The 16,743-nt window shown below is 44.9% G+C and overlaps 1 protein-coding gene across 1 annotated transcript in view; it reads right to left on the minus strand.

Annotated features, from left to right (window-relative positions):
• LOC137539159 (embryonic protein UVS.2-like) overlaps positions 1-16,298 on the minus strand; it is a 29,265-nt gene extending 12,967 nt beyond the window's left edge. The window contains exons 1-5 of the mRNA XM_068261657.1: positions 16,182-16,298; positions 13,408-13,525; positions 12,158-12,336; positions 7,555-7,636; positions 6,328-6,455 (exon numbers count right to left, since the gene is read on the minus strand). Of these exons, the coding sequence (XP_068117758.1) occupies positions 6,328-6,455; positions 7,555-7,636; positions 12,158-12,336; positions 13,408-13,525; positions 16,182-16,266 (592 nt within the window). The 5' untranslated portion in view covers positions 16,267-16,298. The remainder of the gene's footprint in view (positions 1-6,327; positions 6,456-7,554; positions 7,637-12,157; positions 12,337-13,407; positions 13,526-16,181) is intronic.
• Between the last annotated feature and the right edge of the window lie 445 nt (positions 16,299-16,743).

The raw sequence follows: 16,743 nt of genomic DNA on the forward strand, positions 1-16,743 counted from the left end.
TTGTGTTATTAATAGAAATATCGTTATTATTAAGGATGCTGCAGGTCTTCGGCAGAGACAGATTAACCCATTCGCGTTCCGTCGTTTTTACTTGAGAAATGTTCACCTCCCATTCATTAGCCTATAACTTTATTACTACTTATCACAATGAACTGATCTATATCTTGTTTTTTCCGCCACCAATTAGGCTTTCTTTGGGGGGTACATTTTGCTAAGAGCCACTTTACTGTAAATGCATTTTAACAGGAAGAATAAGGAAAAAATCATTATTTCTCAGTTTTCAGCCATTATAGTTTTAAAATAATACATGCCTCCATAATTAAAACTCATGTATTGTATTTGCCCATATGTCCCGGTTATTACACCGTTAAAATTATGTCCCTATCACAATGTATGGCGACAATATTTTATTTGGAAATAAAGGTGCATTTTTTCCGTTTTGCATCTATCTCTATTTAAAATAAAATAAAAAAATAGAAATATTTCATCTTTACATTGATATTTAAAAAGTTTAGACCCTTAGGTAAATATTTACATGTTTTTTTTTTTTTATTGTAATGTTTTTTTTTTTTTATATTAAACATTTTATTTGGGTATTTTTGGGAGGGTGGGATGTAAAGTATAGTTTCATAATGTAATTGTGTGTTGTTTTTAATTTTTTTTTAATTTTAGTTGTAGTTTTACTTTTTGGCCACAAAATGGCGGCCATGAGTTTGTTTACATGACGTCACTAAGCGTAACACACGTTTAGAGTGACGCATCGGGGAGGGAACGGCCAAAAAGGACAGCTTCCGAGAGAAGCTGTCGCTTTTTCAGCGGGGGAGAGGAATCAGTGATCGGGCACCATAGCCCGATACATTGATTCCGTGGCTACCGAATCCGTGGCCGGGAGTGCGCGTGCACGCGCGCGATCGGCCGCGGGAGCGCGCGGTAGCGCGCATGGTTCCTGGACGTAGTTTCTACGTCCAGGAACCAAAATAGGTTAAGGTGGAATAGGGCCCAAGACAAGATAGCAACTTTGATGGCCTCCTGGATTATGTGTTGGTTAGATTTGGTGGAAGTTAGCACCGGATCTATACTGTGTTGCCTCAATGGTGGGCATGCTGGGAGCTGTGATGCATCAATGGGTGGTATCCTGGGTGCTGTGGTGCCTCTATGTGGGCATACTGGGTGCTGTGGTGCCATGCTGGGCTCTGTGATGCCTTTATGGGGGCATGCAAGGAACTGTGGTTCTTCTATGGGGGCATGCTGGAAGTTGAGGTGCATCAGTGGGAGCATGGGAGGGGGTCCACTAGAAGGTCAGGGACTGCTATGAGGGGGACTGCCCGATAACCTGTCAGCAGGCCAGCCCGCCCAGCAGAAAGCCAGACCAGCCAGCACAGAAGCCAGGCAACTGCCTAGTTATGTTTAAGTACGGTGACCATACGTCCCGCTTTACCCGGGACGCGTCCCGCCTTCGGGGGGCGCTGTCCCAGGCTGCATGAGGTCCCGGGAAACGTCCCGCTTTTAGCAGCGGGACGTCCCGGCCTCGGGACTCTGGTCACCGTACAATGAACTAGCCGCAGCGTCTTATAGACGCTGTGCTAGTTCATTCCGCGCAGCCCCGCTCCAGCAGCCTGCATTGTGCTCCAGCAGGTACAGGCAGAGCGGGGCTACGGCAAGATGGCGTCCAGAGGCGGAGCCCTGTATTGGAGACTATTTGTGCCATCTTGCCGTAACCCCGCTCTGCCTGGCTGTGCGAGGAGAGCGGGAGATTGAAGGAGGATCGTCCGGAGGAGCTGCACACACACCAGAGGCCGGCTGCGTGAAGGGACTTCTGTCAGGTTACATGCTTTTTTTTTTTCCAGGTGAAATGTGCCCCCATTGCGTTTTTGTGCTGACATGTTTGCCCCCATTTCGTTTTTGTGCTGACATGTTTGCCCCCATTGCGTTTTTGTGCTGACATGTTTGCCCCCATTGCGGTTAATTTGTGCTGACATGTTTGCCCCCATCGTGTTTTTGTGCTGACATATTTGCCCCATTGGGTTTTTGTGCTGACATATTTGCCCCCATTGCGGTTTTGTGCTGACATGTTTGCCCCTATTGCGTTTTTGTGCTGACATATTTGCCCCCATTGCGGTTTTGTGCTGACATGTTTGCCCCTATTGCGTTTAATTTGTGCTGACATGTTTGCCCCCATTGCGTTTAATTTGTGCTGACATGTTTGCCCCCATTGCGTTTATTTTGTGCTGACATGTTGCCCTTCAATGCGTTTATTTTGTACTGACATGTTTGCCCGCAATGCGTTTATTTTGTACTGACATGTTTGCCCGCAATGCGTTTATTTTGTGCTGACATGTTGCCCGCAATGCGTTTATTTTGTGCTGACATGTTTGCCCCCATTGCGTTCATTTTGTGCTGAAATGTTGCCCGCAATGCGTTTATTTTGTGCTGACATGTTTGCCCCCATTGCGTTCATTTTGTGCTGATATATTGCCCGCAATGCGTTTATTTTGTGCTGAATTAAATGTTGCCCGCAATGCGTTTATTTTGTGTTGACATGTTGCCTGCAATACATTTATTTTGTGTTGACATGTTGCCCGCAATACGTTTATTTTGTGCTGACATGTTGCCCATTGCGTCTATTTTGTGGTGTCTGGGATAACTGTTACTGCATTTATTATTTAATGGTCATAGTTGGCTATGTTTGCTGCTTTGGGGTTACGGTATACTATTAAATAGCATCACACAGTTTCTGCACACCCATGATGCGAATCCTCGTTTGACCACATCACGGCATAAACACTGCTTTCTTATGCCTCTCTGTTACATCATTAGGTTAGCTCCGCCCATAGAATGTCATGGCCACGCCCATTTTTCGGCGCTGCGCGCGCCGCAAGCACCTCGTTAGTTGGGGCAGCAGGCCCCCATTATTTGGCGCGGCGCGCTTCGTGCGCCGCCCCCGCCGCCGCCCTGTCCCAGGTTGAGCCTACAAAAATCTGGTCACTCTAGTTTAACCAGTTCACCCCCAAGAGTTTTCACTCTAACGGACCAGAGCAATTTTCACTTGTCAGTGCTCCTCCCTTTTATTCCCTAATAACTTTATTACTACTTATCACAAGAAAATGATTTATACCTCGTTTTTTTCACCACCAATTAGGCTTTCTGTGGGTAGTACATTTTGCTGAGAATTTTTTTATTATAAATGCGTTTTAATGGGAAAAAACAAAAAAAATTAGAAAAAAATTATTTCTCAGTTTTCAGCCATTATTCTTTTAAAATTAAACATTCTCCTGTGGATAAAACCAATATATTTTATTTGCCCAGTTGTCCCGATTATTAAACCATTTAAATTATGTCCCTATCATAATGTATGGCGACAATATATTATTTTGAAATATAGGTGTTATTTTTCTGTTCTGTTTTTTTTTCTTCTGGCCATAATTACAAGCCCCTATATAATAAATTAAAATAAAATTCCCCCCCATAAAACATAGATTAAAAAAGGCAACTATTTATTTATTTATTTGAAGCTGATTTTTTTTTTTTTACAAGTGCTTTTTTTTTGGGGGGGGGGGGGGGGGGAGGGGGGGGAGGGTTGGAAGTGTAATTTCATCAATTTTATTAATAGTGTGTATGTAATTGTGTATGTATGTACTTTGTACCTGTAATATACTTTTTGGCCACAAGATGGCACTAGTGAACACGCTCCCGTATAGGAAGTGATCACTTTTTTTTTTTTTTTACACTTTATTAAATTGTTACAGTTTCCTGTTTTTGTGAATGGAGGTGGCCGCTGTTCGCGGTCGCGTCCATTCACTCCAGGCAGTGCGATTGGGTAGAGGACCGCTCGGTCCTCTTCCCCAATCACCCAGCACGGGAACCCGATGGAAACGGCGGCGGTAGCGGTGCGAACACGTGCGGAGCGGCGGCGGGAATGTGCGACGTATTAAAACGTCATGTTGCCATTAAAGGACTTACGAGCCCAAAATGTCTAAAAAAGCAAAGTACCTGTAAGCTGTTTAAATGCACGGAGGACGCCGTCCGCGCCCTCCGTGCAGTCCCGCCCGGGTCCCCTTCCTGAGATCGCCCCCCGCGCCGACCCCGACCCCCCAGGCCGGGTCGGGCTCTCGTGCCGCTCTCAATATGGCCGCTTCCATTGGCCGCGGCTGCGCAGTCCGCCTGGCCGCGTGTGCGGCTGCGCAGCTCTACGGCCAACCCCTCTGATCCACGCTACAGTGCGTGGTTCGGGGGGTTGGCCGTAGAGCTGCGCAGCCGCACTCGCGGTCAGGCGGACTGCGCAGCCGCGGCCAATGGAAGCGGCCATATTGAGAGTGGCACGAGAGCCCGACCCGGCCTGGGGGGTCGGGGTCGGCGCGGGGGGCGATCTCAGGAAGGGGACCCGGCGGAACTGCACGGAGGGCGCGGACGGCGTCCTCCGTGCATTTAAACAGCTTACAGGTACTTTGCTATTTTAGACAGTTTGGGCTCGTAAGTCCTTTAACAGGCAAAAGCATGACGTTTTAATACGTTAGTTTGCCGGCAAATGGTTAAGTGGCACTGCCTATTTATGTGATAGGCAGCATTTCTGCTTTTTTGTATTAACCCGCATGAATTCTTTCCAGATTTTAGGGTCTAAAAGCGGTGTAATTTTTTTGCACCCTTTCAGACCCTAAAACCTGGAAAAAATCATGCTGCCAGGGAGATCTGCAGCAGCCCCAGCAATCACTCACCTCCCTGGCTCCAGCGGTGCAGTTATGCCTCCATCCTCCGGGTGGCGCTGCAACTGTAAAGTGAGATTTCCGGCTGTCGTCATGACGACAACCGGCGATTTCACCAGCAGGAAGCAGTGCCCTAGCTCGGGATTACCGCCAAGGAGGTTAAAGGAGAGGGGTCTTCTTCCAACATTTTGCTGGGCAGGCCTACTTAGACTGCTGTTAAGTTCATGTTAATTTGGCTCCACCCATGACCACACCCATATTCTGGTGCATGGCCACACCCATTTTCTGGCTGGAGTGCCCCAAGGTGCCCTGGGTCTCTTGAGATCCTCGCAATGCCTCTGGATCACATGCTTCTACCAGAGTTCTCCTTGACATAACCACCACTACTCAGAATGACAAAATCTTTGTGTAGCTGTAAATCTCGCATGCCCTGCCTTTCAAGCCTGAGGTTTTCTGTTTGTACAGCATTCTATGTCCGAGGGGTAGCAGGAAAAAAGGGCGTCGGCTGAGGATGGACAAAAAGGGCGCCGCCATAGACTTTAATGCAACTATCGTTAATACGGCGAAAAAAGCAGGAAAAAGGGCGTCGCGAAAAATTTTGTTGCCATATTATATTATTTTGTTAATAAGTACAGATTTTGCATTTTCAAAGGTATCGTTAATATATGTAAAAGGGTGTTTCTGCAGAGGGAGTGGTTAGGGTTAGGAACACCAGGGGGAGTGGTTAGGGTTAGGCACCACCTAGGCGGCGGTTAGTTTTAGACAACACCAGGGGTGGTGATGAGGGTTAGGCACCACCAGGGGGGTGGTAAGGGTTAGGCACCACCAGGGGGGTGGTTAAGGTTAGGCACCACCAGAAATGGGGGTGCCACTAGGGGAGTGGTTAGTTTTAGGCACCACCGGGGGGGTTCTGTGTGAGGGTAGGGTTGGGTTAACCTCCCTGGCGGTAAGCCCGAGCTGAGCTCGGGCTAAGTCGCCGCGGAGGATTTCTCAGGCCCTGGTGGGTCGATTTGCATAATTTTTTTTTTGTTGCTGCGTGTACAAACCAATCGCCACCGATACGCGCCAATTCACCGCTACCCGCCGCACCGTGCTGCCCCCCCCCCAGACCCCTTGCGCAGCCTGGCCAATCACCACCGGGCAGAGCTAAGGGGTGGATCGGGACTCCCTCCGACACCATGACGTGGATAACGTCATCCCGATCATCGGCATGGTAACGGGGGAAGCCAAACAGGAAATCCCATTCTGAACGGGATTTCCTATTTGCTCTGATCGCCGAAGGCGATCGGAAGGGGAGGGGGATGCCGCTGCACAGGGGCTATCATGTATCTAGCGCTAGGCTAGCTACATGATTTGAAAAAAATAAAATAAAAAAAATTAAAGTGCTGCGCTGCCCCCTGGCGGTTTTAATAGACCACCAGGGAGGTTAAGCAATATTGATGAAAAACGCAACGTCAATTAACGTTAATATTTTGCAACAGTAAATATCGTTAATAAAGCTTGACCACAATAGTTCTCGTTATCACATTTCGGTAATACTTGGAGCCAAATTCGTTAATAAGTCGAGCCCTTTTTTATCACGGCGCCCTTTTTTCATGCATGCGTCCGAGGTGTCAGAGGAACTTACTGCAGTTGTAGAGTTTGTTGATTTTGGCCACATCCAGGCTGCTGAGTCCCACTCTTTGCCCCACACTGACGGAAGGATTGGGGATTGTATCAAAGGTGTGTAGTCTGGGGTCTACACTGAACGAGGATCTGCAAAGAAGGAGACACGTGTAAGACGCCATAGCGATTATTCAGTCATGTTTGTGCCCTCCTCTCACGAGCGACTCACATTGTATTCCTTGACAACCTTCAACGGCTGCCTTGACTACCGGCAGTTGATAGTTAGGTTTAAAAAAATAATGTTTGTTAGTTACTTCCTGTTAAACGCTCCACACTCGTAGAAGATCCACCAAAGACATTCCTGACCCTGCTCCAATTTCTGATTAAAACAATTTAAATAAATAAATGTTCTTTACATTTCCATATGGATAGTGTAGTGCCCCCTAATATAGTGCCCCCATTAGAGTGCCCCCATACTAGTGCCCCAATTACCATAGCTCCCAACTGTCCCTTTTTCAGAGGGACAGTCCCTTTTTGGAAGCCCTGTCCCTCTGTCCCTTTTTCTCTGTCATTTGTCCCTCTTTCAGGACTTTGTCCCTCTTTCTATATAAATATATATATTTCTATACTAAAAGTGTGTTTGATTGTCTCTAAACTTTATTCACATCCTTTAAATTGATATATTACTAATTTTAAAATGTTACTCTGAAGGAAAATGAACCAGGACAGAAAGGACCAGTGTGGTTTGAATGATAAAACAACATATTTTTCTATATGGTATGAGTGACTAGGGACGTGGTGGGGGCATGACCAGGGGTGTGGCAGGGGCGTGGCTTAAGTGTCCCTTTTTCTCATCTCAAAAAGTTGGGAGGTATGAATTACTATGGTCCATTTCAGTTCCACTATAATAGTGTCCCATTATATTAGTGCTTCCATTATACTATCTTATTACAGTGCCCCTATAATAGTGTCTCCATGACAGTGCCCCCATTATGGTGCCCCTCTAAGAGTGTTGTTACAGTGCCCCCATAATAGTGCCCCCATTACAGTGCACCCCATTCTAATAACTGGGAGGGGATGAAGCTGCTTCCAAAGCCTCCTGTAATCAGGACTGCAGTGCCAGGTTGCGGAAAGATCTATCTATCCCCCACCCCCTCCCCCAAAATTACACCAAATGTCAAAAGTCGCGGTCACCATCTGTCACGGATCTGCCCGCGGTGACACATGGGCGTAACCTGGATGTACTCACCTCCCATAGTGCATCACTGACTTGTAATCATATTCCAGGTTCATGTTGCTCGTGTTGACTTTATTGAAATTCCCACTGTACCCTGCGTCATAAAATAGATGGCAGCCTTTTATTATGTAGTTATTTATTAATTCATTCATTTGCCTGTTAGCGAAAATGAAACGAGCTGGCGGCGGGGGCAGGTGGTAGAAGCCCCAGGCGAGTAAAACTGATTTTTTTCATTCCTGGCTTAAAGGGAACCAGAGACGAAGCACCCTTGTGTATCTTACCATATATATAAGTAAGAACATTAGAGAAAACACTTACCATGCTCTCTGTTTCATCCTCACTGCTAAAAGTGTCTGTTATCAGCTGTGATAAGAATCCCGGACTGAGCATTCAGTCTGGCTTTGCAGGGAATAATTATAGCTGAGTCATTATAGCAGAGCCACAAGGGGGCAGGCTTGGGCTTGGAAAGACACCAGAGAAGACATACTCAGCTATAATCTTTCCCTAGTAAAGCTAGACTGAGTGCTCAGTCGGGGATTCTTATCAGAGGTGATAACAGTCAGATTAAACAGAGAAAAATGAAACAAAGAGCAGATTAGGTGTTTACTGTCATGTTCCCACTGATTTATAAGGTAAAATACAAGAAGGTGCTTCATCTCTGGTTCTCTTTAAGTGTCCCTTTAACCACTTGCCGACCGCGCACTCATAACGCGCGTCGGCAAAGTGGTAGCTGCAGGACCAGCGACGCAGTATTGCGTCGCCAGCTGCAGGCTAATTAATCAGGAAGCAGCCGCTCGCGCGAGCGGCTGCTTCCTGTCAATTCACGGCGGGGGGCTCCGTGAATAGCCTGCGGGCCGCCGATGGCGGCTCGCAGGCTAAATGTAAACACAAGCGGAAATAATCCGCTTTGTTTACATTGTACGGCGCTGCTGCGCAGCAGCGCCGTAAGGCAGATCGCCGATCCCCGGCCAATCAGCGGCCGGGGATCGCCGCCATGTGACAGGGGACGTCCTGTCACTGGCTGCACAGGACGGATAGCGTCCTGTGCAGCCCCGATCACCGGGGATGACAGGTAGGAGAGGGAGGGGGGGAATTTCGCCGCGGAGGGGGGCTTTGAGGTGCCCCCCCCCGCAACATGCCAGCCAAGAGGAGCGATCAGACCCCCCCTGCACACCATCCCCATAGGGGGGAAAAAAGGGGGGCGATCTGATCGCTCTGCGTGCTGCCTGATCTGTGCTGGGGGCTGCAGAGCCCACCCAGCACAGATCACAGAATACTGCGCTGGTCCTTAAGAGGGGGTAAAGGGTGGGTCCTCAAGTGGTTAAAGGGAACCTAAACTAAGAGGGATATGGATGGTTCTTTTTTAAACAATACCAGTTGCCTGGCAGTCCTGATGATCTCTTTTGCTGCATTAGTGGCTGAATCACACACCTGAAACAAGCATGCAGGAAATCCAGTCTGACTTCAGTCAGAGCACCTGATCTGCATGCTTGTTCAGGGGCTGTGGCTAAAAGTATTAGAGACACAGGATCAGCAGGAGAGTCAGATAACTGGTATTATTTTAACCACTTCACCACTGAGGGGTTTTACCCCTTGAGCACCAGAGCAATTTTTACCTTTCAGCGCTCCTTCCATTCATTCGTCTATAACTTTATAATTACTTATCACAATGAAATGAACTATATCTTGTTCTTTTCGCCACCAATTAGGCTTTCTTTAGGTGGAACATAATGCCAAGAATTATTGTATTCTAAATGTGTTTTAATGGGAAAATAGGAAAAAATATGGGAAAAATGTATTATTTTTATAGTTATAGTTTATAGTTTTTAAATAATGTATGCTACTGTAATTAAAACCCATGAAATTTATTTGCCCCTTTGTCCTGGTTATAAAACCGTTTAAATTATGTCCCTATCACAATGTTTGGCGCCAATATTTTATTTGGAAATAAAGGTGCATTTTTTTCAGTTTTGCATCCATCCCTAATTACAAGCCCGTAGTTTATAAAGTAACAGTGTTATACCCTCTTGACATAAATATTTAAAAAGTTCAGTCCCTAAGGTAACTATTTATGTATTTTTTTTAAATGTAATTTTTTTTTTAATTACAAAAAAAAATAAAAATTGGGGAGTGTGGGAGGTAATGAGATAATTTTTAGTGTATAACTAATATATTTGTATGTATGAAAAATGCTTTAGGGCTCGTTTCCACTATCGCGAATCTGCATACGTCCAACGCATGCAGATTCGCACATGTAATACAAGTGAATGGACCTGTTTCCACTGTAGCGTTTGCGTGGTGCGTTTTTATGAGCGGTGAAAAAACGCACAAAAGAGCCAACGAATTCGCCTGCTAGTGGAATGCATGCGAATCGCCGCTAATGTATTTAATAGGGAAATCGCATGCGTTTTTTTTACGCGTTATTTTACGCGATTACGCATGCGATTCCGCATAGGAACCAATGTAAATTAACACAGGCAGTGACATGGTTAAAAACGCACATAGCCTAACCTATGCGAAATCGCATGCGTAATCGCGTAAAATAACGCGTAAAAAAACGCACCTGCATGCGATTTCTTCTGCGGTGGAATCCAGGCGATTCCGCACCGCTACAGTGGAAACGAGCCCTTAGGGTGTAGTTTTACCATTTGGCCACAAGATGGCCACAGTAAGTTTTTGTTTATGCGACCTGCAAGCGTACAGGAAGTACGCTTGCAGGAAGTTAAGGGAGGCTGGGAAACTTTTTTTCACAATGATCGCGCTGCTTCTTGTAGAAGCAGCTGATCATGGCGGGGGGCTTAGATCAACGAACGGGAAAGGTTTTTCCCGTTCATTGATCTCCGGTCGAGCGGGCGGCGGCGTGGACACAGGACAGATAGCAGGGGCTGGAGGAAGCCCCAGGTAAGTGGATTTTTTTTATTTTAGATGTCCTCGGATGTATCCTTAAAGCTTAGAACTGTAAGCTAAAGTGGATCTTTCAAACCTAGGTGGGGTAAAATGTGATGCAGTACATCCATTCAGTGGTGCTCATCCAATATTCGGGTATCTGAACTACCCAGATAATCCGAACTTTTTCCACTCTCTGAACTTTGAATAGCCATTCAGATATTTTTTTAAATCTGAATAGCACTATCCGAGGATATTGAGTTTGTATATCTGAGTTTACTCGGATACCAAATAGTTTGTTCAGATATCCGAGCAGAAGCTAAAATCATCTTGACTGGCAAAGATCCCTTTCGAAGGGAGAGAGAGAGAGAGAGAGAGAGAGAGAGAGAGAGAGAGAGAGAGAGAGAGAGAGAGAGAGAGAGAGAGAGAGAGAGAGAGATTGATTTTCAGGTCACTTCTGGTTTTCTATCCGGATATCTGAATCCGACCGGATATCCAGGATATTGAGTTTGTATATCTGAGTTTACTCGGATACCAAAAAGTTTGGATTCGGATATCCGATTCTGATCCGGATATCTGGGTATCCGGATCCGAATTCAATTCGGATTTTGAAAAGGGGTATTCGAGCAGCACTGCATCCATTGTAATATACAGTAACTACTAGGTGTTAAAATTGATCCCTTAGTACAAAATGTTTGTTTTGTTAAAGATTTTACTCTCTCAGCCCTAGTGGCCTAGTAATTGAGTGGGTATTGTGTATTGTTTTGTTTGTTTTGTTTAGTGTTGCACCCAGGGACGATTCTAGACTTTTTGCTACTTAAATAAAAATTGGGGAGTGTGGGAGGTAGTGAGTTAATTTATTGTGTAAAACTAATGTATTTGTATATGTAAAATGCTTTAGGGTGTAGTTTTACTATTTGGCCACAAGATGGCCACAGTGAGTCTGTTTACATGCGGCCTGTAAGTGTCCGGAAGGACGCTTACAGGAAGCACTATGAGGCTGGAAAAATCACAATGATCGCGCTGTTTCTCATAGAAGCAGCAGATCATTGCGGGGACTTAGATCAACGAACGGGAATAGATTTTTCCGTTCATTGATCTCCGGGCGAGCGGGCGGCAGCGCGCACGAGCGGCGGGAGCATGGACAGCGGCGGTAGCGCGGGAGGTACGGATTTCTCCATCCCTTGGTTTTATAAGGATGGAAAAAAGGACGGAGATATCCGTACCGCGGGGGGTAAAGTGGTTAAACTCAGAAAAATGACAATTTAAAAAAAAAAACATTTTTCTTTGCATTTTTTAATTTGATTTTCTGAAAAACTACAAGGTCTTTTTGAAAAAAAAATTTTTTGCCTTGTGCCCACTATTCTGCTTAACATATGTAGCAATAGAATGTATGGTGGCTTTGCTATGAACCACTAAATTCGGCACCAAATTATTTGAAATTTCATGAAAATTATGCAAAAGTGTGAAATACTACTATTACATACCAAATTAATTACGATTTTCCCTGAAATTTCGCATTACGATTACGACACGTAATTGCTAATTTCGATGCAAAATTTAGCATTTGCGAAATTTCGGCCCACCACTAGAGGGAAGCGAGCTGCCTTCTCATGATCAGGCGCCTGTAGACATGTGCCTACAATGGTAAATCCGGCCCTGTCCTTGGTAAAATAGCACACACATGATGTACCGGTATATTTGATATGGCTGCTATTGTGGGACTTACCCGGCATTATGTTGTTCCACAGGACCTTGATGTACAGGTCGCGGTCGCTGCGGCTGTGTTCGTGTACAAAGCCAATGGCGTGGTTCAGCTCATGCTGGATGACCCCGTTGAAGATACAGCCGTTGGCATCCAGCGATACTTCCTGGGCTCCTCCGGCCCGGCCCACTATAGACCAACAGCTGGGGAAACATAGGGTTAATCTTTAGACATGGTCCGTGTGACGCACATAATTTCAGCTTGCATGCAAATTTCATACAAACTAAATACAGCTTGGACAATGGCATCCAATTTTGATTGGCTAATGGTTGTCAAATTTTACCACTTCCATGTAGTATGGGAGCCAACAGATTTTGAATACCATGCCTACATACATCCAATTTTGATTGTTCGTTGGCCAATGATTGGTTAATTTGACAATTTCCGCGTAGCTGGACTGCTCATATCTGCACGTTCCGTCTCCTTTCCGCTGACAAAAGCGCTGCCTGTACCATTTGTTGGGCAATTTTGCTACTAAGGGAAGGTATAGGAAAAACGCAAAACGCTCATAAATCGCTTTTGCAGTGATTACGTTCATGTTTTTAAGAATAAATACATTGTATTTATTCTTTTCGGGGTCAAAGAGTTCACTTTCTGACTTGCGTCAGGAAGTGAAAACAGAAAGCGCTCTGCAAAAGCGCTTTACACAAAATCGTAGCGCGCAGGTAAGTGCCGGGAGGAGGAAAAAAATCACTCTCAAAAACGCTAAACGCGGCCGTCAGTGATTTCAATCTTAGATGCGAACAAAGCTTAAGGCCTTCCTCACATTATAGGCGTTTTTGTAAAATGTTAGGCGCGGGCAATTTTCAAAATCACCCTGAAAGCGCCAGAGAGTTCATATCAGAGCGGTTCGTTTGAGGCGATTTGCCTCAATGTAAGGTATAGAAAAAAAACGCAAAGCGCTCACAAAATCGCTTTGGCAAGCGATTGCGTGAGCGTTTTTTAAAAAAAAATAGATTGTGTTTATTGTTTCCGGATTTTTTCCGGATCAAAAGACGGAAGCATCTGCAAAAGCGCTTACAAAAACGAGCGAACGTGCAGAAAATCACCGGAAAAAGCTTTAAAAAAAACGCGGGAAAAAAAGCCCACGGACATGCTAGCCGAACGCAATGTGAACAAGGCCTCACAGTTGTTCTACTGAGATTTAGAATGAATCCTACAGAAAATGGTGTCGGTAAGAGGAGTTGTCCGATCGGCAGCCTGAGCGCGCTCACCCATCGTCAGAGATGACGCTCAAGTAGTCTCTCTCAGTCGTCCATGGTACAAACCGAATGCAGGTCAGGGAGGAGAACTCCATCATGGCCCGCACTATGGTGCTTCTATCACTCTCAGCTGGGGGAAAATAATGAAAACACCTTATAAATGAGGGAGCAGAGTGTTCTGTACAGGCAGATAGGCACCCAGTATAACAAGTTAGAGCTCTTTACTACAGAGAAACATGCAGAGATATATAATAAACCACCATCGGGAAGTGCAGCTTACTTAGAAGAGAGTGAATACAGGAAATAACAATCCCCAAAAGATCATCACCACATTTTACACACAGTGACATCTTGGGGTTCTTGTACTATACTGCCGTTTAAAGGGATACTGTAGGGGGGGTCAGGGGAAAATGAGTTGAACTTACCCGGGGCTTCTAACGGTCCCCTGCAGACATCCTGTGTTGGCGCAGCCACTCCCCAATGCTCCGGCCCCGCCTCCGGTTCACTTCTGGAATTTCAGACTTTAAAGTCTGAAAACCACTGCGCCTGCGTTGCCGTGTCCTCGATCCCGCTGATGTCATCAAGAGCGCACAGCGCAGGCCCAGTATGGTCTGTGTCTGCGCAGTACACTCCTGGTGACATCAGCGGGAGCGAGGACATGGCTGCACAGGCGCAGTGGTTTTCTGACTTTAAAGTCTGAAATTCCAGAAGTGAACTGGAGGCGGGGCCGGAGCATCGGTGAGTGGCTGTGCCAACACAGGATGTCTGCGGGGGACCATTAGAAGCCCCGGGTAAGTTCAACTCATTTTCCCCCGACCCCCCTACAGTATCCCTTTAAGGTAACTATATTGTTAAATCTCCAACAATAAAATGTAAGACAAAATCTGCGAATCAGCGTTTCCTACAACATTGCAATAAATCCAGATCAATGCTGCACAAAAGTTTCTGCGTAATTTATTCTGAATAAAAAATGTATTTATTTACTTTACTTAAAGTGTAGTTAAAAGATGAATTGTACTGAATAAAACTTCATGAATAAAATTGCTTATTTTGTTACAATATGACTTAAAAAAGAAAAAGGAATTATGTAGTCAGTGTTCACCTAATGTAAAATCTTTCATTACCCTAATTTACATTCTTACATTTACCACAGGCGGCAACATCTTTACTGCTGGCAGGTGCATCACTGAGGAATGTTTGAAGTGACACCAAAGTGCTCTTGGAGGAGAATTACACATAGCTATAAAAGAATAGGCTGTGACATCACTGGGGGTGGGGCTACTTACCAATATATAGCTACCGGAGGTGTTACTGATGCTGAATCCAGGATCATTCATGTAAAATTTGCTGCAGTCTACTGTATGTCACTACAGTGCTTCTTTAAAGAGAAATCGTGACCAAGAATTGAACTTCATCCCAATCAGTAGCTGATCCCCCCTTTCACATGAGAAATCTATTCCTTTTCACAAACGGATCATCAGGGGGCGCTGCATGACTGATATTGTGGTGAAATCCCTCCCACAGGAAACTCTGAGGACCGTGGTCCTGGCAGTTTCCTGTCTGTGAACCTCGCTGCATTGTGGGAAATGGCCGTTTACAGCTGTTTCCAACTGCCAAAAAAAAGCAAGCAGCATCTCCTTCCACTGACATCACCTGCCAGCAGTAAAAATATCACCATGTGATAAATTTCTGAATGTAAATCAGGGATTTAAAAGATTTTACAATGGGCAAACACTGTCTAAATCATTTATACATAATTATTGTCAGTGGAGTTCCTCTTTAATTTTATAAGGTTAAGGTCAAACACTCTCAAATATTAGTTCACTTCAAATGATTTTATGTAAACTGATTAGATGCAGGAAGTGAGAGTGATCTGGAGGCTGCCATATTAATTTCCTTTTAAGTAATACCAGTTTCCTGGCAGCCCTGCTGATCCTCTGCCTCTAAGGCTACTTTCACAGTGGGACGCTGCATTTTGATGCAACGTTAAAGTCGCAAAGCAAACTAACAACGCAACGTCCCAAATATGTCACAACGCAACTCTATGCCTTGCTATCGTCGCATACAGTAGAGCATACCGGCAATAAAAGTATGCTTCCACGTCATTACTGAGCATGTGCAAACAGTCCAACGCAGTTAATAACGTGTATAACGCACAGCATGCAGCACTTTCTAACAATGCTACACGTTACACACAAACACTGTACTGTGAATGTCGCACAGACTTAGTATTGCTGTGCGTTATTCCACGTTAAAACATTTTCTAACGTGCGACTTTAAAGAGAACCAGAGATGAAGCACCCTCTTGTATTTTACCTTATAAATCAGTGGGAACATGACAGTAAACACCTAATCTGCTCTTTGTTTCATTGTTCTCTGTTTAATCTGACTGTTATCACCTCTGATAAGAATACCCGACTGAGCATTCAGTCTAGCTTTGCTACGGAAAGATTATAGCCGAGTCTGTCTTCTCTAGTGTCTTTTCAAGCCCAAGCCTGCCCCCTTGTGGCTCTGCTATAATGACTCAGCTATAATTATTCCCTGCAAAGCCAGACTGGATGCTCAGTCCGGGATTCTTATCACAGCTGATAACAGACACTTTTAGCAGTGAGGATGAAACGGAGAGCAGGGTAGGTGTTTTCTCTAATGTTCTTACTGATATATATGGTAAAATAGACAAGGCTGCTTCGTCTCTGGTTCCCTTTAAAGTTGCACTGTGAAAGAGGCCTGAAACCTGTTTTTTTTCATCAGGAAAGATATGACAGCGAGAAAGGGCGATCACATACAATATGCTGAATCCAGTGTGTAGGGGATGTTGACCAGGCCGTTGGCGACCCCGGGCCAGTAGCAGTTCCTGTCAGGGCAGTTCATAGCGCTACGTCCTTTACTTATCACAATGTCACTGTGGCTCAACGGCTTATTGATTCCTGCAAACGCAACAGAAGCAACAGTCACCGGTCATGTCCGATTCTTTATAAGCATTTATCAGAACATTATTGTTAATTGTAAATAAACATATTTATATAATTGTAAAGAAACGTTTCACAGAGAATCATATTTTTGTAAAGTGAAAAAAACAAAAAAATAAAAAAATTAAAATACACACTAAAAATATAGAGGCACTGGTTCCTGTGTCATCCATAGCTCACAACTGTCCCTCTTTTGGAGGGAGAGTCCCTTTTAGGGGACCCAGTCCCTCTGTCCCTCTTTTTTCCTCATCTGTCCCTCTTTCAGGACTGATGTACAGATCTATGTAAATATATGTATTTTTCTACTGAAAATTGTGTTTGACTGTAAACTTTATCCCCATCCTTTATATTGATATATTTCTTATTTTCAAATGTTAAT

The sequence above is a fragment of the Hyperolius riggenbachi genome, chromosome 11, assembly GCF_040937935.1.
Source record: "Hyperolius riggenbachi isolate aHypRig1 chromosome 11, aHypRig1.pri, whole genome shotgun sequence".
Classification (NCBI taxonomy): domain Eukaryota; kingdom Metazoa; phylum Chordata; class Amphibia; order Anura; family Hyperoliidae; genus Hyperolius; species Hyperolius riggenbachi.